The sequence below is a fragment of the Aspergillus wentii genome, assembly GCF_001890725.1.
Source record: "Aspergillus wentii DTO 134E9 unplaced genomic scaffold ASPWEscaffold_1, whole genome shotgun sequence".
NCBI lineage: Eukaryota > Fungi > Ascomycota > Eurotiomycetes > Eurotiales > Aspergillaceae > Aspergillus > Aspergillus wentii.
Genome location: NW_024467832.1, coordinates 3,186,918 through 3,207,528, shown reverse-complemented (window position 1 = coordinate 3,207,528; position 20,611 = coordinate 3,186,918). Strand labels below are relative to the sequence as shown.

The following is a 20,611-nucleotide window of genomic DNA, read 5'->3' as shown; positions in this document are numbered from 1 at the left end:
AAAGAACGTTTGACGAGCCAAATCGTTGAAAACGGTGCAGAGGATGAGGCAGACGATTGAGGGGTAGAAAGGATGCGGAGGGGCGGTGGAGAGAGAGAAAACGATGTTCCGACGGCAAGCGCGTCGAGACTCGAAGAGGGTTCATCATCATCCGTTCAGTTGATGACAAGCAGTCAGCTTCGCCATCGGAACAGTATTGATTGATCGATCGCTTGGCGGTGGAGACTCGTTATCAGTTTTATCAGCTCCACTCGGACTACATCTACATCACATCCATAGTTACCCACATAGGCACGATACGTCTGGATTCTGGAGTGGTATTAATTTATCAGAAGCAAGCTTTTCAAGTTTTCTGCAAGAAATTCAGAGATGTATATAGTTACAGAAACCATGGAAATCATACTGTTTTTGTTGGGGGCTAAACAAGATCATGACAACCATGGAATGAATATATATTTCGACCAAGTTAAGCTTTGTTTCTTCGTACCACCTAGTAAGGGTAAATCAACTCGAAGCAGTACACACGCCTAATAAAATAGTAGTTTTGATTCATTATCAAACTTTCATCTCAGAAACAAAACCAGTGAATTTTCCATGTCCATATGCCAAAAAGAAAAAAAGAAAAAAAAAAGAGAAAAAAAGGGTATTCAAATAACAAGCCAGCCGAAATTTGATTTCATCATATCAAACTCTCATACTTATCCAGGCCCTGTTTCTGCGTTCCTTGTGACGTAGGGTTGTTGTTGTTGTTTAAATATGAACTTTGTGTCATATTCGTAGCCAAAGGGGATCTTCCGACACTGGACAGCCCGCTGGAGCTTGTAAATGAGTTCATCGAACTTGGTGCGGAAGGGGGCGGTGGTATCGAAAATGCAGAGTAGTTGGGGGGTTGCTGAGGTGGCTGACTTGACATGGGAGTAGAAGGCTTCATGGTCGCCAGTGTCGCGAGAGATGAACCAGACATGTTCCCCTGCAAACTAGGCTGACTGCCTGAAGAAACTGGAGAACTCCATGCAGTAGATGGAGATGGCGATGGTTGCAAAGTAGGAAAACTTTGACTCATAGGGGACTTTTGTTGGACAGTAGGATCAAGGGATGGGAAAGAGCTCAGGTTGTAATCAGGGGTGACGGAACGGAAGTTGAGACTTGACTGAGTAGATGCCATGGCCGACCCGGGTGCATTCGAAGACCAGGAAAATGTCGATGGCGGCGCGGGGGTTGATGCCTGGGAAACAGAAGGCTCTGCGGTCAGACTGCCCCAAGGATCAAGCTCGTCTTTATTTGATGTTGCAGAGCCCTTCCCAAGAACAAGTTGCTCGAAATTGTCCCTTGTGTCATCGTTATTAGGTGAACCAAGGCCATTGGAAGCTTTGGACGAACTCTCGGCCCAATTTTGGAACCCACCCGAGTCTCCTCCTGATGTAAGTTCCTGAAGCTTCTTCTTTTGATCACGCTCAATCTTCGTAGAGAGGCTTTTAATTAGCGCCATAAATTGCTCGAACTGGCGGAGATTAAGCAGTGGCCCAAGACTGAAGCTCCAGATAATTGGAAGGACTTCCAAGGCAAGATAGTCCGTATCAGCAATCGTGCCGACCTGCCGAAATACTGCCAAGGCGGCCATCATCACAGCAGGCTCTTTCGTTTTGATTGCCTTGAGCGAAGGAACAAGTTTCTCCTGTATGGTGTATTTGTCCAAAATAGAGGATTTGATGGACTTTTTGTTGTTTTGAATAACTCCAGACAAGTCGTCGTCAGATCCGGTTTCTCCATCAGATGAGCCCCCACAGAGTGATGTAAAGGCCTCCAGACACCGGACTTTGATAGCAAGACTGCTGGTTTTGCTGAATGTAGTAGCGATTGGAGGAAAAACCTCGTTCTTCACAGTACTGAAATCGAGAACAGGAAGAATCACGGGAAGGGATTTGATTGCGGCGTCCGCTAGGGAATGAGTGGGCGAATCCAATCCCAGTCGAATCAAAGGTAGGATATCTGGGAGTCATTAGTCACAATAAAATCTGCTATTAGGAGAGCCAACTAACCGTCCTTGAACTCCATGCCGGAGCAGTTGTCTGCAACAACCTTCATATTTTCAAGCAGAACCATGAGACCGGCATCCTTTTTGGAATCGCGTTCTTGAACAGCAGCCTTGCCCGAGCCCGTGGGGAAAACCTCCTTGAGTCGGGGAATAACCTTCTCTGGAAAGGTCCGGCGTGCGTTGGGGACTCGCTGCAGGATTCCAAAAACATTCTGTAAGATGAGCGGAAGGAGTTCACGGTCCTTCATCTCTTCCAGAAGAGCTCCCAGAACCTTTCTTTCTAAAACAGACGCAGGAAATTCAGGAATTACCCGTTGTAAGCCACGCATGAACTGTGATTTTTCATTTGCGTTCTTGGTTGGCAAGGACTCCAAGAAGCGAATTGTGGAAACCAGGATGTTATCAAAGTACTGAGATTGCTGAAACTCTCGTGCATTGAGACGCTGGGCTGGACGCCTAGTGATAAGCCTTGGAAGAACATGAGAAAGAAGATCCTTTGGGATGGGTCCAACGGAAAGGAAGTTGTTGCCTAGCGCGGGGGTTGTGGATGGTGAACTGAGAAGCTTCTTGTATGAACTAAGGCTCGAATGCGCCTGAAGCGGAGAGACGTGAGGCGCGTTATATAACGCAACTATAATTAGGCCAAGGGAGAACAAGTCCGAAGCGGAGGTAACGTTGGAATCAAGAGCAAAGTCAGGCGAGGTGTAGTCTAAATTCAGCTGGACTGACCTGGGCAGTCGTGGATCCTGATGGAGAACCTCAGACAGAGCCAATGGCGGAAGTGTTGACCGTGTTTCTGAGGAATTAGGAGGACCAGAAAACCCCAAGCCCGAGATTTTCCAATCGGATTTGGCGTTAATGTAGATGGCTTCAGGGTTTAGGTTGCCATGAACCAGGCCTGCCGACTCATGAAGAAACTCCAAGCCCTTTGCTACTTGTAACAGACCCTTTTGGATTTCAAGCTCATCAATTTCAAGATCCCGTCGTCTTCGCGTTCCGTCAGGCTCTTCTATCATATAACGGCTGGATCTAGTGCCGGCCCTCACTGAACTTTCCTGGCCATCTTTCTGTTGCAAGAATCCTGCCAAAGACGTGGTAATTTGCTCCGTTGCAAACATGAGACCACCACCACGCGTTTCCTCTACAGGCTCCAAAACCTGGAGGATAGACGGATGCCGGAGTCGTGCGAGACTGCTGGCCTCCCGCTTTAGTCGTTCGACAACATCCTCTTGCAGTTTCTTCGAAGAAGATCCAGATCGATTACTGAACCCGCTTGACCGCGATTCGAGGTTTTTCCTGTCAAAGATAAAGATAGATGCCGCGGTGCTAGTGGATTTTTTTTTCCCGTCATGGATTTTCCAGGGGCCAGAAATCGCAATTGGGTGCGGAGAGATCTGGTAGTTTGCTGATATGTTGGAGCTCAACGACTTGAACGCCGATGAGAACATTTTGGTTGGCAGGCTGACAAATATTGCTGGATTGAATGGGTAAAAGCAATCGTTAGGTTCATTCCACCCGGCGTCAGAAGCCTATGTATGCGCTGCCAGGCTGTCCCGTCGCAACCCAACAGCAATGCCACAGAACAAAAGAAAAAAAAAAAGAAGAAGAAGAAGAAGAAAAAGCCAAAAATAATTTACATAGACAGCATAGAATTGAATGAGTAGAAGAGAAAGCCAGAAACACGCATTACTTTCTTATCGAATGCCCAACCGACCTCTATGTCTCGTCTTGATCGGTTTCTCTGAATGATGACGGCGTTGAAAATGATGTCACGTGAAAGGGGTCAAACATCGGCCAATTACAAGCACCTTATCAACCGCCATACAAATATCCTCGTTCGGAATCTGCCCCACATCACGTGCAATCGAGTCTAATCTCTTTGGGGCCTCGCATTTACTTATTTCCACCCCGGAGCAAAGTCCGAGGTCGGCATCGGCACGAACCCCCGGACTAGACTAACTGGATGCAGTAAAGCACGGTTCGCCAGTGCAACACCGCGAATATTGTTGCGGCTAGAGCTGTATCGGAGTTGTCTTTGGGGTCCGGAAAAAGAGTCATCAGTTCCTATCTCTTCAGCTGCTTTTAAGACCCGCTGCCCAACTCTTCATCTTGGTCCTCTCTTGGTTATAAATCTCCTCTCCTTGTGACGCAATCTTCCAATCGCAGGGATCAAATATGAAATCCTTCAATCAATTGGCTCGCCGTAGGGCGCTGCACGGCCTTACTGTGCCCCGTGTGATGCCCACTCAGTCTTCTGCGGCAAATCGGTTATGGCAGAAGAACTTCAGTGTCACATCGGCCGCATCGTCCCAATTAGCTGGCCTCGATGCCTCGAAGCTCGCGGTCACGAAATCGACTACTCCCAAGGAGATCTTGTCTCCAAAGGATCTTGTTTTTGGAAAGACCTTCACCGGTAAGCCTCGGCATTCTTTAGGGCTGGCCTACATGCGCTCAGGTACTGATGCAATGTTTACTATCAGATCATATGCTCTCTATTGAATGGACGGCTACCGATGGCTGGCAGACCCCCAACATTATCCCTTACCAGAATCTCAGCCTGGACCCCTCGACCTGTGTTTTCCACTATGCTTTTGAGTGCTTCGAGGGTATGAAGGCCTACAAGGACAACAATGGACAGATTCGATTGTTCCGCCCGGACAAGAACATGGAGCGACTCAACAAGTCCTCTTCTCGGATCGCCCTTCCGACCGTGGACGGTGAGGCTTTGACCAAGCTGATTGGCGAGTTTGTGAAATTGGACAACAGATTCATCCCTGAGTTAGTCGGAAACATTCACCTTGGCTGGGATAGCGGCTAACTATTTACCAGCGGTCGCGGATACTCATTGTACCTTCGCCCAACGATGATTGGTACTCAGAAGACCCTCGGAGTCGGACCTCCCGGATCTGCTCTTTTGTTCGTCATCGCCAGTCCCGTTGGCCCCTACTACCCGACCGGCTTCAAGGCCGTCTCGTTGGAGGCCACTGATTATGCCGTGCGAGCCTGGCCCGGTGGTGTTGGAGACAAGAAGTTGGGCGCCAACTACGCCCCTTGCGTCCTTCCCCAATTGAACGCCGCTTCCCGCGGTTTCCAGCAGAACCTGTGGCTGTTTGGAGAGGAGGAGTACGTGACCGAGGTTGGCACCATGAACCTCTTTATCGCTCTGAAGAACAAGGAGACTGGTAAGAAGGAACTGGTGACCGCTCCTTTGGACGGAACCATTCTGGAGGGTGTCACAAGAGACTCTGTGCTGGGACTGGCCCGGGAGAGATTGGCTCCCAACGGATGGACGGTGTCTGAGCGCAAGATCAGAATGGCCGAGGTTGCCGAAGCCGCCGAGGAGGGACGGTTGCTCGAAGTGTTTGGGTCTGGTACTGCGGCCGTTGTTAGCCCTGTCCGAGCAATCAGCTACCAGGGCAAGATGGTGAACTGCGGATTGAAGGAGAACGAAGAAGCCGGCGAAATCGCACTCCAGATGCTGAAGTGGATTGAGGGAATCCAGTACGGTGATGAGGAGCACCCATGGAGGTAAGTTGATCTAACAGCGAGTAAATCAGGATTGAGCTGACCCTTTTTTTTTTTTTAGTGTTGTCATTTAAAGGACCAATGACGGTGGTCTATATATTTGATTTTAGCTTTCTGTTACATATTTTGGGTTTGATTACCTTAGAGGAAGAGAAAAAGATCCTCGGTTATTGGTCTGGTTGGTTGGTTTGGTAGCTTACATATTTGAATTCGCATGAGCGCTGCAATTTGATATGAAAAATATCATGAATCATTTACACTATTGGGCTGTCAGATAATAGGTAGTAGTAATTACCTTGATCTTGAGTGCGGGGTACAGCTAAGGGGGTTGAGGCAGAAACAGCCTGGTGGGAAAAAAGAACCACAGCCACATGCGATATGGTACGAAGGAAGGGATGAAAATAGAAATACATTACTATGTACTCCCTACCTCTGCATTAGAGATGCATTAGCGAGGAGAAATAGAGGGGAAAAAAGACATGAGGATTGGTGGCTTGGGAGTTGAGCTAATGCAGCAATTAATTAAACTAGGGCAGCGAACCCATGATGATGTGGGAATATAGGCAAAAGGAACTGTGGCTATTCCATCAGTCAGCAGATAGTACGAGCGCGAGGGAAAAAACATCCTCAGATTGAAGATTCATGCCAATTCCGGAACGGATAGGTCGGCGTTCCAAGATAAAAAAAATTTTAAGCAGTGTTTCTTTAGCGAGACCCAAACCCCATAAGGCCGACTGGGCTGAGCCACTGAGCCAAATTCCGACCCAAATCCTTTGGCCAACCACGTCTGACCTAATACCGACCCTAAAATGTCCATCGATATTGGCACAATTGCAGTGTGAATAGCTTCATTGGTAGCGGTCTTGGCAGGTGAACATAGCCATTATGCCTGAGGACCCAATTTAAGATCCTTCGTCAGTGGGGGAAGTGTTGGTTTGATATAATCATATTAGGTCTGAGTAGAGTCAGAAAGGGCACAAAAAAGATCTAAAGGAGCCAGCTAAGCCTCCAGATGGATCGCACCTGCATAGAATCTGGGGGCGATAATCCAAAGATTTGGATGAAACACTGAAGATAAAAAGAAGAAGAAGAATCAAGAAAATAAAGGAAGAAGTAGCGTGTTTCAGCATTCAGGGCAAAAAAATAAGAATGACATTGTCCCTGTGAGAACTAAGAGGGTAAACACTGCCCACACGTGGGGTGGAATCGCACTTGACATGGATGAGATGGTAAGAATAGCACAAATGAGGTGAGGTGATATCATACAGTCATATCTGTATCTGAGCTTTTTATAGCCCAGTCTAAGTTATATACTAGCAAGCACCGTCCTGCTTTTATGTGAGATCGAAAATCCTTTGCATCCTGACAATCCTTTAGAAGGATCGATTGCCTTAGTTCTCACGGGCCATGATGATGCTCAGGGACCAAGTGAGCCGATCAAACAGCCCTCCGATGCTCTTCTATCCCATCTGACATGTTACAGATTCTGGATAAGCATGAAACAGCCCCGATTGAGGATCTTAGTGCTGAGTTGATTGAGGTTATTTGGCATAGCAGAAAGCATAACCGAACTGCTTCTTGGCCGCAGGATTCAAATCTACAGTACCGATTTAGATCAAGGTTACTAACATGAGGCCGTCTTATGGGGCGGCATCAGAATATATCACATCCAGTACAACATAGTAATATAATACATACAGTAAAATAGAATACAGTTATACAGTTGTACATACATACAGTAAATGCCAGGTCTATCAGGTACAGTGCAGATGCATGCACGGAGGCCACGGAATGACGAAATAGAGGATGGAATGGAAGAGAAAGCTGTCCACCGCTTCATCAACACTTCTAGATGACAGCTAGAAGGTCCAAGAGGTCAAACCGCCAGGAATGGGGCCATTTGAGTGGTCAGAAATCCTGGCCGACAGGGTGTCCAGCAGCCAGGATAACTGGGGAGGTCCATGACCGAGCGGTCAGAAAACGATGGCCTGATACAGAGCGAATGACAAGGTGACACTGCATGGATGGGAGTCATGGGATTTGATGCATCCCCAAGGACAAGCTGAGGCTCTGGTGGCCTGGAAGCAATCAGCCCTACATGCGGGGTTATCGCGACGCACTCTTCATGCTGTATGTACTTACCGTCTACAGTGATTAGAAATATATAGATAAGGCGGACGGAGAGAAAAAGCACCGACAGCGGAAGCAAAGACCGAGAATGCGATCAAATGATTGAGTCAATGCCATCTTCCATCTTCCATATTCCATCTTCAATATTGCAATATTCCGTCTTATTCATCTCTACTATTCCTCTTCTCTCTTGTTTCTATGTATATGCATACACTACTGGCAGAGTAAGATCTTTATCCCCTAGTCCGATGCCAAGGGGAACGTGGATGGCCGTGCCCTACAGTTTTAGCCCTCAGTATCAGCTCAGATCAAATAAGATGGAATAAGATAGTGGGTTTGATTAGATGACATTTTCTCCAGAATCTGAGAAGATGGAGTCCATCAGTACAGTAATCCAATTCCAACAGAACTAGCTAGCGAGCAAAGTCCAGCACGCCCTAGTCCGTCGGCGATCTTCCAACTACACCTCTATCCTGGTCACTTTGGTGTGCCCTCGCTGCTCCTTTCGCCCCATTAGTCTGTCTTCCTTCCACAAGCCACACACTCGTTTCATCGAGGGAACACCGACTCCGACCGTGGGTTTTTTTTTTTTTTTTTTTTTTTTTGCGTGTGTCTCAGATCAGGCCGACTGAATTCCATCCGACTATGCCCTCATGGATCACACGAGGTGGTGATGTGTCGGTTGTCATTGGTTCCTTTCCCCTCGTCTGGAATGGATGATTTATTTTATTATTATTATTTATTTTCTTGTTCAACCCCGATTAATTCCAAGGCCAACCAGACAGACAGTTATGATGCGATGATGCTATAATTAATTATTATTGGAATGTGCAGATGAGGAAGATGCTCTATCCTTGCCAGCTTAGGGTGGTTCCTTTTGGGAATAATGCTGCGACTCAGTTTTGGGGCTACAATATTTCCACTGTGATTGTAGCTAGCCTTGTCACCCTCGACATTGGCCAGAGAGGGTTATTGTTGGCTCAGCTCCTTCTAGCACTGCCTGATGATCCTCCAAGCCATCCGACAGGATTGAGAGACAGACAGAGAGAGAGAGAGAGAGAGGCAGACACCAAAATCCTTCAACGGCTATGGATCGATCCAACTGTCCGACTCACTATGTTGGCGACTGCCCAGAAAGGGTAAGGAATTCGTGGCTGTTGGTCCCGCCTGGGCTGATTGGGCCAAGAGCTCCTTTCCAACACATGGAGAACATGCATGGATGATTTTTAATTAATTAGAAAATAATAATTTAAAAAATAATAATTATTATTTTTCAGAAAATCGCTCGGAACACGGAGTTCAAGCTGCTATCACAACGGATCTGGGGCTTAGCAGCCATCAGTAACAGAAACCTGCCAGGCTTTCTTTTAAATACTCGATACATTTCGGTCTGGATTGGATTATCAGAACAAGCCTAATCCATCAATCCATCAGATCTATATATTCGATCCATTCCCCATCTCTTCTCATCATCTTCTCATCAGTGTTTCATCACATCATCTACTCCTCTCTCCATCTATACCTTCAATATGCATCCCCGTGCTACTTCCTACTCTTACACTCACTCGAGGACTTCCAGCCATGGAACCAGCAGTGCCTTCAGTCCCAATGCCAACCCTAACGAGGACTGGACCAAGATCTCCGATCTGGCTGAACGTCGTCGCATCCAAAACCGCATTGCTCAGCGCAACTACCGTAAGTCTCGATGCCCTCGTTTCAACTATATCACACATCTCTAATACATACCAGGCAAGAAGCTCAAGCGCCGTCTTGAAGACCTCGAGAGAAGAGCCGCTTCCTCCTCTGCTTCCCCAGAACGCTCCGAGGAACCCGAACCACCCAAGATGATCGTCCGCCCTCGCACCAGGGCTCGCGCTTCCAAGTCCATGTCTGATGTCCACTACCGCCCTACTGCTCAGCGCCCATCCACCTACGACTACTATGCTACTCCCGAGGAGCGCGGCATGTTCTCACACCAGTGCACCAGACAGCTCTCCACCTCGCCCCCACCTGTCTTCTCCTACTCCTCCTACTCTCACCTGGACCCTTACGGACAAGCCAACTTTGGACAATCGCCTGTCTACAACTCGATCCCCAACACCTACCAAGACCTGTCGATGCAGAACCACTACGGCGAGGTTCCCTCTCTGATGCCACCTACTACTGGCCCAGTCAAGCGGGGATCGGTGGGATACGCTGAGGAGGACATTATTAGCCCGTTCAGCATGGGATTCGCCTCGATGGCAGGCCTTGACCTGTCTCCTCTACCGCAGCCTCTGCCAGAGCCCAGTCTTCCTGTAAGTGATCTCCCCTGGCTCAATTAAACCGGTCATATGGGGATCAGAAATGCTAATTGCCCAATCTTTTCAGGTGCCATCCTTGCAGCAGCATGTCTACCCCGAGGATCCGTCATCATCCCCGTCGCTCACATGTCCTTTGACTCCTGAGTCGGATCCGTGCTCTCCCCACTCTTATCCTCGCATCTACTGAGGATGATGATTGAGATTTCCTTTGTTACTATTTCCTTTGTTCATATTTCCTTTGTTGATATCTCTTTTGTATGACACATGGTGGAACTGTCTTTTCTGCTTGTCAATTGTGTCGTTTATTTTGATTCCCCAGCCTCTTTTTCTCTTCTTCTTACCCACGTGGGTATTTCTTTTTCTCTTTTCTTTTCTTTTCTTTTCTTTTCTTTTCTTTTTTTTGTCCTATGGAATGGATAGATGCATACAGTGTGGCGTTTTAGTTATTGGCCAGGAAGCACCGGGCGTGTTTGGATGATTTATTGATTATTGATTATTGAGCTACTGATTTTCTGATTTACTTGAATGAAATTTCTGGTTGATATTGATTAAAACCCGTCCTTCATCTTAACATCGCACTGAAACACTCTTTAACCACCGCCAATGTGGCTGCAGTTCATTCGTTTCTTTTTTCGCCTCTCTTGGCCCCCAAACCGGGGCTTTTTGGGCGAGACCGAGTGGAACTAACGGGTATCTGGGCAAAGTACGACAGCCTGTTTGTCTCGTATACGGAGTCCCATTCTAGGCAAATATCCATCGCAAGTCCTTCCCTATCAAGTATCCAGGATAGGAATGACTGAATAACCACCGACAATTACGCCAATAATCCCCATGAATCATGATTTTACCCACTGATTCACCGGCGCAATGGGCCGACCGTCCGGTTTTGGCCCAATGCGCGCCTCCCATTCGCCCACTGACCCCCCATCCAGGCTGTCGCCAGAATACGACACCCCGGCGCGATCCGTCTGCAGGCGATCAAACTATCCTCGTCACCGCTGGGGGCCAGAACAAGGTCCTCTCTGTGGTACGGATGATAAATGCAGAGGAAGATAAATCACGATGATAAATAATGGATGAAAAGGCCGACGCCGAGATCCTCCATCCTCCAACATACCAACATATCTCCATATCTCCATGTTTGCCTTCAATATCCGTCCCCCGAGGGCCCGGAGAGAGTACCTAGAGAGATGCATGCAAGTGGGGAAATCACTGCTGCGCCTCGTCGGACGCAGGCATCCAGAGTGAATCATAATGAAAGATGAAGAGTTCACTATTTGGATTAAATTAACAGCCATGCTATGGGTGAGGGGTTATTTGAGCCTCTGTCCTCCTGTACGACCTTGATGATCCGATCATATGGGTAAATAAATACATACATAAATATTCAATACACACGTTCTGTACTGCGTACAATGTTCAAATGCCAGATGACGAATGCCTTCAAGTTCACTGCCCACTCGTGCCACTCCACTTGATTCGAATCCTTCCTGTCATTTGCACTGTATCCCAGCCTTGTCTGGAAAAATAATAATGGATGTAGTATACATCTTTAAAGGCTGTCTAATTCACACGCACCCCTCAATCCAACGTCTTCCATTGCATTCCAGACCGATATTCCCAAACCAACAAAAAAAAATCCCGAGTCCGAATTAGGAAATTGCCTGTTTCTTCCATTCGTCCAGATAGAGTAGTACAGCTCCAAAGCCTCATACGGTATCGTCCACCAAACAAACATGTAAACATGTATTCCAGCCTGGGCTCTGTGTAGACTTCAGCCCTACTTTACACCGATCTAGGCCGAAATTAACAATCATCATCAGAAATATCCAGAACATTGGCATTCTGAATAACCATCTTAGTCTATTGATCTACTTGCGTTCCCATAATCTTCACTCTTATCATCATCTTCACGTTCGGTGCATGTGGCAAATGTCTATTTGTCAGTTGGTATTATACCCATTTACAATACGGCAGGGCGCCTAACTGCCAGCCTTATTAAGTCAATCATTCCAAGGCTCTGAATATACCGCATCTTCGTATCGATAGCTGAAAGAAAGGAGGGGTAGTGGGGAAAACAAGAAAAAGAAAAAAGAAAAAAGAAAAACGTTACACCCCCTTATAACCAACATGGATTAGAAACCTATCAATCAATCCCATCAAGACCAGACAAGACATGTATACGAGGGAAGGGGGGATGATTTCAATCTCCCAGTAGACTATTGGGATATCTTCATTCTTTAACCACGTCGTGTGTATGTGTGTGACACACGTCTACATCCGGAGGTGACTTAGTCGGCGAAATCCGATTCCCCCTCGCGTTTTTTCAACGTGGAATTCTGCTCCAACAATCCCTGCTTCATTGGGCATGAGGCTTTTATTTTTTATTCTCCCCTCCCCTCCCCTTCGTCTTGTCTAGGGAATCAGAAGCGAGTGGTGTTATCGTGTCTCGAGTTCTGTGTCCAGATTCTCTCGGCTTTAGGTCTTTGGACATTTGAGGGCCTTGCAGATGCAGATCCATCGAAAAGGTATCACGGCTACATCCCTGTCGTTTCAATAAACCTGATAATATTTTCATTTCATTGCTGGTACTCTGTACTCGATCTTTATCATGTATGCCGGGAAATTATTCAACTCAACGACGCCTTGATGCAGGCCCACAAGAACGAAATACATAATGGATAACTTGTCATGCTGCGGGCAGAAATGGGATATGAAAAGAGCTTCATGACCAGTAGGAGACAAAACATCAGACATGTAACAAACGGTTAGAAAAAAAAAAGAAAAAAAGAAAAGAAGAAAAGAAAATAAACTAAAGACACAGTGCTCATCTCATCACCTTCTCACGTGTCCTCAACTTTAACCATCAACCCCATTTATGCTCATCTGGTCAGGGTTGTATCGCCGTCTTCGCATAGGCGCCTTTTTTCTGGCTCCCACTCCCGACGGCTGCGATCCTCCCATCCCCATATCGCCATCGTTATCCGCTCCATACAGGTTCTCATACCGTGCCATCTCGTCCAATTCTCGGATATCGGTCGGCTTCATTCGGAGCCACTTCATGCGGGGCCCAGACCTGGATCGTTCCGACACCCGGAACCCGTAGATTCGCGATTCGTAGAGCCTGCCCTTGCCGAGTCCCGTGCTGAAGTTGCTCGTGCGCACCCCGTTGATCTCCACCGGTTGGTTGGCAGGTGGCATCTCGGGAGACAGCTGGTTGAGAACGGTCGAGGTCAAAGATGAAGAGCGGGATTGAATCGGGTGCGTGGGCGACAAGGGCGATAGCGTGCTATCCAGACGGGGTCCGATATCGAGATCCGGGAACGTCATGAAAAACAAACATCCAAACGTGGTTCCGAAGAATGCTCCATCAACCGAGTGAAAGCGACTGTTGGGCGGCGTGTAGAGGTCCTGGCAGCTGGGGCAAAAGAGCTTCACGGTTTCCTGTCCGGGTGTATCAGATCGGCCCACGGGAAGGACCTTGCACCCATTGCAATAGGCCCGAGGACAGGTCCCAAAGTGTTGCATCTCGTATTTCTCCAGCATTTGCTGAATTCCAGGCCGCGAGGTGATGTATCGCTGGTGAATCAGTCCGTACAGCAGCTCCGCCGAACTCTCAATCACACTCAGATCGCTCGCAACTCGTGCGTGTCGCCGGTCGCCTGCCCTCCGGTACCCGGGCGGCTTTTCATCTCCCAGAATCTCATCATCGTCGTCGTCGTCCTCTTCTTCCTCTTCCTCTTCATCATCCTCCTCCGGCTCCACATCAAGAATCATTTCAAGGGCCTCTTTGTACATGGGAACCTGCGACTGTAGACCTGTGAGGTTAAAGTCATCCTCGATAAAGTCCTCCGACACCTCCGCGAAAAACTCGTGGCCCATCAACGAGCAGAACGAGGAGATCCACGACTCCGGGGCACCCTCCGACGACGACATATCGAATGAGGCGGACGCGGACGATGAAGGTGTCGATTCAGACAGTTGACTCAGATCCAGCCTGTCCAGGCCGTCGGCCAACGCCGAACCTGTCTCTCTCGACACGTTGCCGAGCTTGTAAAAAAAAGAGTTTCGATGGGTGATCTCGTATCGAGATGTCGCCTTTTTTTTCCTTTGCGCCAGTTGAGACACTCACTCGAAGCGTCCTGGCACTGGTCTTCGCGGGACGAATTGCCACCCGAGAAATATCGGTTCAAATAGATCGTAGAAAACGAAAGGCGTTGTCGTGGTCCAAGAGAGAAAATGGTGTTCTATCTGATAAGAAGAGGGGTCATGACAATATGCGGGACGGCGGGTTTGTTGTGCGATGAGGGAGCGTTGACGCGATGACGACTGGAAAGGTGGGAAGTGCTCCTTCAGAACGACATCAGAGATCGTAGATGGCCTCAAATTCCAACAACACGGGGATATATGGTTCTCGCAATGATGGATCCTCAGAGACCACGAGGTTGAGACGTCCGAATGTCTGCCTCCTGCTGTCTCGCCTTTGCTGGTGGTGCGTTGATCGACGGGTCGAGGGACGGGGGGGTTCCGAACTTAGGTTCGTGGGGCGGTGGGAAGAAAAAGATGGTAGACAGACAGAAAAAATAAAGAAAGAATGAAAGATGGCAGTAATTTTGTCAGTGAATGACCCTAAATCCGAGAGAAGTGGTCATGCAAAAATAATGTCAGAAAGCAGTGAATGGACATTTGTCTCGCTTCAGTCACTGCAGGTTCAAATGAAGATGGCGGGTTTGGGAGTCATCACGTGAAAGGCCTCGATCAGTATTGCAGATCTTCTCCAGGCAGAATGTCAGACTGTTTGCTGTTTTTTTTTTTTTTTTTTTAAAAAAAAAAATAAGAATGATACTGCTGTTTCATGGGAAGACCGGGGTATATTTATAGAAGAAGCAAGAACATGATCATCAATTCATATAATGCAAAAGCAATGCAATTATATACAAAATCCGGAAGAGGCAACTCCTCAAAACAGGTCTCGAATGACCCGTGATAACTCACCATCATCACCTAGAACCCCAGACAACCCTTCCCCTGTGTTTTGAATTTCTCCATCATGACCAACAAACCCGTTGATACCATCGGCTCCAGTGCTAGATGCAATGAAGCTGTTGAAGCCACCAACCGCTTCAAACAAGTTCGTGAGCTCGTGGCTCATCTGCAGCCCGTTCAGTGGGCTGTTTCCCAGCTCGTTGACCCCGTTCATGGATCCATACACAGAAAGATCCTCGATAGGGTGGCCTGCCAGACCGGCCATGGCCACAGCCGCCGTCGAATGAGGGTCGTTGGAGTCGGAGCCAAAAGGGCGGACCAACACGCCCAGCTTCTCACCAATCATCCTCAGCCCCTTGATCGTTTTCCAGAGCCGTTTGGACACGTATGATTTTGTGCTGAATCCGTTGATCAGATCTAGCGCCATGTAGAATTCATCCCGAACCTCTCGGTTAAATTCTGTCGGCCCATGACATACTGCTAGGAAGAGCACCCCTAGGGCGGCAACAAGGAAGTAATTGAAACAGACCTGCTGCGTCCGATAGATATCAGAGGTCTGGTTAAGCCGGGTGAGCACGCGCACAGTATCTTTTGCGACATCAACCACTGTCTGTGCGTGACCCCGGTCTTCGATAATGCTAGCCGCTGAATGAAGCACCGGTCGATATATGAGAATCCGAAGTTGATTCATTCGTAAGTATAATAGCACTCGTAGCCTTCGAAGACTTCGACTGGCAGACTCCCCATGTTTTGGAGACTCCCCCGGGTAGAATTTAAGTCCATCTGGTACCTGCTTGTACCATTGAAGAACTTGGTAGTCCAGATAGCCAATCTCATCGCGTCGAATGTCCGCCGCTCCATCGGACCCAAGACCAGAGTACCAAATCTTCGAGCTAATTCGATTGTATGAAATCATGCACCTGAGATATGGCATTGATGCGTCCTGAAAAAAACGTCAGCGATGCGCAGAAGCAAGAAAAGAGAAAAGGCCAAACATACCGGTTCAGGTAGATTAGGATCGATATCCTCGTCTTGGATTACAAATGGTAGCCCTGTTCCAAGACTCCAACGTCTGTCCAGGCTATAGATTGTCCAAAAGATTTTGGTGACATCAGACCATTGACTCTCATTGGGGAAAGACTTGATCAACGCATCTCGCCGGTGGAGGCCCATCTCGAGACACATACGTGCGGCCAGGCCAATCACACGATAAGCCATGGCGTCATCATCAGTATGAAAATGATAGGTAGCCTGAATCGCATGGAATCAGCACGTGAAATAGCTCAACATGGAACGAAACACATACCACTATCCCAAAAAGCTGGATGGTTTTAATGTCTAATGGCTCCCAGAGCTTGGATTCAATCATCGGTTTTACATTCTGGTAAAGACGTTGACCAAGCTTGCTCTGGCCACTCCCCTCCACGACCAGTGTTGTGGCAAGTATCATTTTCAGAAGATTCGTGCTGTCATCCTGAAGACCATCTGCTCCAGGCAGCCCTTGCTGCGCAAATCCAGTTCGTGTAGCGGCTTCCATGAAAGTATAGAGAAGGTAAACCTGGTTGGTAACCTTTTCAATATCCACCAAAGGATACATAATCCCAATCTCTTCCTCATAAACCCTGCATAGTCGTAGAGCTTCTTCTCTCTTTACAGCCCATATCGGATCTTTGGTCGGATGTATAGGAGGCATGACCGGAGCCAGAGTGGCAGGAGGAGGGGAGCCAGAAGGTGTGGCATGCGCCGTGGTTAGATCATCTGTGATCCCATCCTCTGCTGGGTTGATACCCATGTTCTGTAAGCTCGACTTCGCAACATCAAAGTTGAAAGCAGAACTTGTTGGACCGTGAAAGCGAGGGTGCCTTATGCGCGGCTTTGCCAGGCCAGGATGCATTGGGGTAAAAACAGACTGCGATCCATCGCGGGACAAGTCGTCAAAGTTCGGCGAAGCAAGTGACGTCTTCTGGGTACGGAGATCATTGAGATTGGTGAAAAGACTATTGACTTGCTCCTGCAATGTACTAATCTGATCTTTCATCGACCGAAACTCACTGTTTGCAATGAATGTTAGCACTAAAGTTACTGGATTCCACAAAGGAAATGGCCCACACACTCCGAGTCCTTGAAGCTATTATTGCAGCAATTCGGAGCATATCGACCTATCAACGATGTCAATCAATATAATCGTGTTTCTGAATGGCCCTCTTCGCATACATTCTAGATTAAGGTGCCCACAGCGCTGACATGGCACCTGGCCATTGCACTTGATCTTGCGACGCTTGCATTCATTACTAACGAGTTTCAGCACTAGTTAGCATATCCCTGGACTTATCATATAGAATTTAAAAGTAAAAAAGCAAATCCACAGTGGCTAAGCTCGGCGAAATCGCAATCCGAGACCATACCAGGCAATAGAAATGTAGCGATTCCGCTTCGTGCGTGTCTGGTTTCCGTTGGCCTGTTCCGCTTTCCTCTTCGCACTGTCTCCAGCGGGCGTGGCCGTCTGATCACCTGCATCCGCTTGAGAGGCTGCTACATCCCCTTGAGGCGACTCAGAAGTCATCTTCAATGTCTTTCTGGATGGGTAGAAACAGTGTTTGGATTGAGGATGGCAGGGAAGAAGTGCGGAGGGATTCCTTCTCACTTCCGCGGCGGGCGCGCGGGGTTTCCGTTTCCCCAGACTGAGTGCGGCCAATCAGCCGTTGGGTTAGTAAGCTGTCTATAAATATCATGTTGTCGTCGAAAGTGTGCATTGTTCAAGTCAAACTAAGTGTCTATTCTGTTCTATGTCCAAATAACGGTTTCAAATGGTTCAATTACACCAGGCCAGCTGTATAGCAATCACCCAAGCAGTTTGTGTGCATGCTGCAGGAGATCCCGAGCAGCGGAGACTATCGAGCCTTGAGCATTGAAAACAAATTGAGTCAACTGTTGAGCATACTGAGGATACTTTCTTAACCAGAGAAGCCCAGAGATAGACGAGACAAGCGACAATCCTTTGAATGCAAATGCGAAACGATGCATCCAGAGGCCCTTAGGCGTGTACTTGGCTATCCAATGACCCCATACAGGAAACGTGCATCGGAAGAAGTAATCAATTTGAGAGAAACTAGCGCTTGTTAATCAAAAATCACTGAAGAGATGAAGAGAAACTTACGGGTAAGATGAGGAATTCCAGCCACCTTCAGTCTGGTACCAGCTCGTGCATGCCCCCCGTCGGAACACAGTGTTCTGCAGGCCGTTTTGAAGCTTCTTGGTCCAGTTTCGCTCGGCTTCCTCGGTAACCTCATATGTACTGACATGACCATCTAAGATCGGCTTTATGAAATTCAGTGAGTAGTTGACCGCATTCTCTGATGCGTAAATGACACTGTTATGGCCAGTGGCTGTGTTTGGCCCAAAGAGCATGAAGAAATTTGGGCAGTGGTCCATGGCAATACCCAGATATGCCTGCGCTCCTCCTCGCTCCTCCCAGATTTCGTCCAAAGTCTTACCACCTCGACAAACCACTCGCATAGGGTGTAGCCATTTGTTGGTCTGGTACCCGTTCGCCATCACAATGACATCTGCTGGAACCTGTTTCACCTCGTCCTCTGGTTCAGTACCACCTGCTGGGTAGTGTCGACCTGGTCCCAGTGTTACACAATTCGGCTGAACACTCGTGAGGCGCAACGTTGTCAAATCAACATTCGGGGCATTCAAAGAGCGATACCACTGGCCACCAAGAATTCGCCGTTTACAGCCGAGACTGTAGTTAGGAGTCAGAATATCGTGATATTTTTCGGGTGCAATCGAGCGCATCTTGCTCAGGAACTGCTGTTCAGCCAAAGGGCGGAAAAATCGGCCAAAGCTGTTATCCGTGAACATTTGGAAAAAGTTGAATTCGAAGGCGCTGAATAGCAAATTCCGGAAAGCGCGAGCAAGACCAGGAACATTTTTCATGAACATCGGTGAGTATTTGTCGAAAGCTTCAATCGCCTCCGGTGGGAGGCTGGTCTGAACCCAAGGGGGTGACCTCATGAGCTGTGTGACCGATTTCGCGCCAAAATCTGGCTTGATTATCTCTGGAATCACTTGGGCTGCACTGCAGCCAGATCCAATGACAACCACGTCCTTCCCTCGCAAGTCAATGTTTGGATTCCACCTCGCAGTGTGCATAATATCGCCCTCGAAACTTTCAATTCCGGGAATGTCCCGAGGCCATGTCTTGGGTTCCACGAGCCCTCCGACACCACTGACCACGATCTTGGTGCGTACAGTCTCCGTCCCGACATAGACACTGTGTCGGCCTTCCCTGGCGACCAGCACATCACGGTCACTTTGTGCCAGATCCCCGGTACCGAGGGCAAGGTATGACAGGGTAACTTCCCACTCTTCCGCCTCTTCAATCCACCGGATCTCTTTGACATCGGTATTGAGTTGGATCTTGTCCACGATTGAGTATTTCTCGCAGACATCGGCCAAATACTGCGCCATCTCTGGTCCCGGTGGGAGCAGTGATGTCCAGTCCGTTTTCAGGGAGAATGAGAAAGAGTATAAAGCAGCTGGTCTAAAACGAAAATATGGGTAAGCACGCTGGATTATCTGAGACAACAGTACAAAGTCACATACATATCACAAGCAACTCCTGGGTAACGGTTGATCCACCATGTGCCACCAATACCAGATTGTCTATCGAAGATTCGGAACTGGTCAAAGCCCAAAACTTCTTTCAGCCGACAGCCCATCGCGATGCCTGATTCTCCTGCCCCAATGATGACAATGGGGTAGTATGTATGAGAATCTTTTCCATAACCGTGGCGTTTATGGATCTTCGATAACGAAGACATTATGTCGTGAGCGAATCAAAGTGATTTTGGAGAAAAAACTAAAAATTGTCAACAGAGCAGTGAAATAAGCAAATACATGCTATGGATATCAAGCGATGAAGGTGGGTATTTATAGTTAATCGACCAACAGCGCCAGCCCCAACCAAGAAATAAGACTCCTGGGAGCAATTAAATGCATGGATTTCCTCGGGCCTCTGATGCCACATGAGACGGCCACTTAGTCTTGTCCCCTAGCATGACGAAGAGGGGAAAAAGCGGAGAGCCCCAGGGCTCATCCAGTGCTAGGCCATCTTGGTTCAAGGATTGGCAGTATCTTTGGCAGCAAAGAAAGCCTCGGAACTTTCAATGCGACAACTTATGCTGTGCACATCACTTATGAAACGCGGGCATTGGCTGATGAACTGTTGATCTTTCATCTGTGGGATCATGGGATGAATAACCGCGGGTGTCGATCGTGCTTCTCCACCTCCACTGGAAAGAATTCAGCTCAGAAGCGAGCAGCCACCAACTCGAAGGTCTACTCGTAGAGAGCTAGAAGATTGGCACATCGCATGACCTGGATGAAGTAAATGAAGTGTGCAGTGTCCTCGTATTTACTTCATCGGCATCTTTGAATGGTTGGCGTTCGAATAGCCAGAGTTGAAGTAGTGTCATCATGGTGTAATGCAAAATTCCGTAAGTGACGGTGTATATTTCCCACGATACTTGAGTCAGTATCATGAAATCACCAATATCCCGAATAGTCATCGTCGATTCAAGCAAAACATACAGAGTATGTTGGCTGTGGTCAGTCAAATGATGCA

General features: G+C 48.0%; 7 protein-coding genes across 7 annotated transcripts; 3 read left to right on the top strand and 4 right to left on the bottom strand.

Moving 5' to 3' along the window:
* Window positions 1–249: 249 nt before the first annotated feature.
* On the bottom strand, window positions 250–3,749 carry ASPWEDRAFT_146641 (putative protein kinase Scy1). Its single transcript, XM_040829509.1, has 2 exons — window positions 2,040–3,749; window positions 250–1,989 (listed from the first exon to the last, which is right to left on the bottom strand). Exons 1-2 carry the CDS (start codon window positions 3,481–3,483, stop codon window positions 680–682), a joined length of 2,754 nt encoding a protein of 917 aa, XP_040694924.1. The 5' UTR covers window positions 3,484–3,749; the 3' UTR covers window positions 250–679.
* Window positions 3,750–4,210: 461 nt separating this feature from the next.
* On the top strand, window positions 4,211–5,634 carry ASPWEDRAFT_167276 (branched-chain amino acid aminotransferase, cytosolic; the record flags this gene model as incomplete). Its single annotated transcript, XM_040830127.1, has 4 exons — window positions 4,211–4,448; window positions 4,516–4,813; window positions 4,865–5,563; window positions 5,622–5,634. The coding sequence occupies 4 exons, from the start codon at window positions 4,211–4,213 to the stop codon at window positions 5,632–5,634; spliced, it is 1,248 nt and encodes a 415-aa protein (XP_040694923.1).
* Window positions 5,635–8,271: 2,637 nt separating this feature from the next.
* On the top strand, window positions 8,272–8,909 carry ASPWEDRAFT_34758 (uncharacterized protein). Its single transcript, XM_040834084.1, has one exon. It carries the CDS (start codon window positions 8,534–8,536, stop codon window positions 8,831–8,833), a length of 300 nt encoding a protein of 99 aa, XP_040694922.1. The 5' UTR covers window positions 8,272–8,533; the 3' UTR covers window positions 8,834–8,909.
* A 310-nt stretch (window positions 8,910–9,219) lies between these two features.
* Window positions 9,220–10,180, top strand: ASPWEDRAFT_167275 (uncharacterized protein; the record flags this gene model as incomplete). Its single annotated transcript, XM_040830126.1, has 3 exons — window positions 9,220–9,385; window positions 9,440–9,987; window positions 10,061–10,180. 3 exons carry the CDS (start codon window positions 9,220–9,222, stop codon window positions 10,178–10,180), a joined length of 834 nt encoding a protein of 277 aa, XP_040694921.1.
* A 2,672-nt stretch (window positions 10,181–12,852) lies between these two features.
* Window positions 12,853–13,929, bottom strand: ASPWEDRAFT_23350 (casein kinase II subunit beta; the record flags this gene model as incomplete). Its single annotated transcript, XM_040832467.1, has 1 exon — window positions 12,853–13,929. One exon carries the CDS (start codon window positions 13,927–13,929, stop codon window positions 12,853–12,855), a length of 1,077 nt encoding a protein of 358 aa, XP_040694920.1.
* A 1,007-nt stretch (window positions 13,930–14,936) lies between these two features.
* Window positions 14,937–17,588, bottom strand: ASPWEDRAFT_34755 (transcription factor domain-containing protein). Its single transcript, XM_040834082.1, has 6 exons — window positions 17,385–17,588; window positions 17,194–17,270; window positions 17,093–17,138; window positions 16,286–17,030; window positions 15,979–16,230; window positions 14,937–15,922 (listed from the first exon to the last, which is right to left on the bottom strand). Exons 1-6 carry the CDS (start codon window positions 17,540–17,542, stop codon window positions 14,954–14,956), a joined length of 2,247 nt encoding a protein of 748 aa, XP_040694919.1. The 5' UTR covers window positions 17,543–17,588; the 3' UTR covers window positions 14,937–14,953.
* A 232-nt stretch (window positions 17,589–17,820) lies between these two features.
* Window positions 17,821–19,808, bottom strand: ASPWEDRAFT_100654 (flavin-containing monooxygenase; the record flags this gene model as incomplete). Its single annotated transcript, XM_040827320.1, has 3 exons — window positions 17,821–18,088; window positions 18,137–19,528; window positions 19,591–19,808. 3 exons carry the CDS (start codon window positions 19,806–19,808, stop codon window positions 17,821–17,823), a joined length of 1,878 nt encoding a protein of 625 aa, XP_040694918.1.
* Window positions 19,809–20,611: the final 803 nt, after the last annotated feature.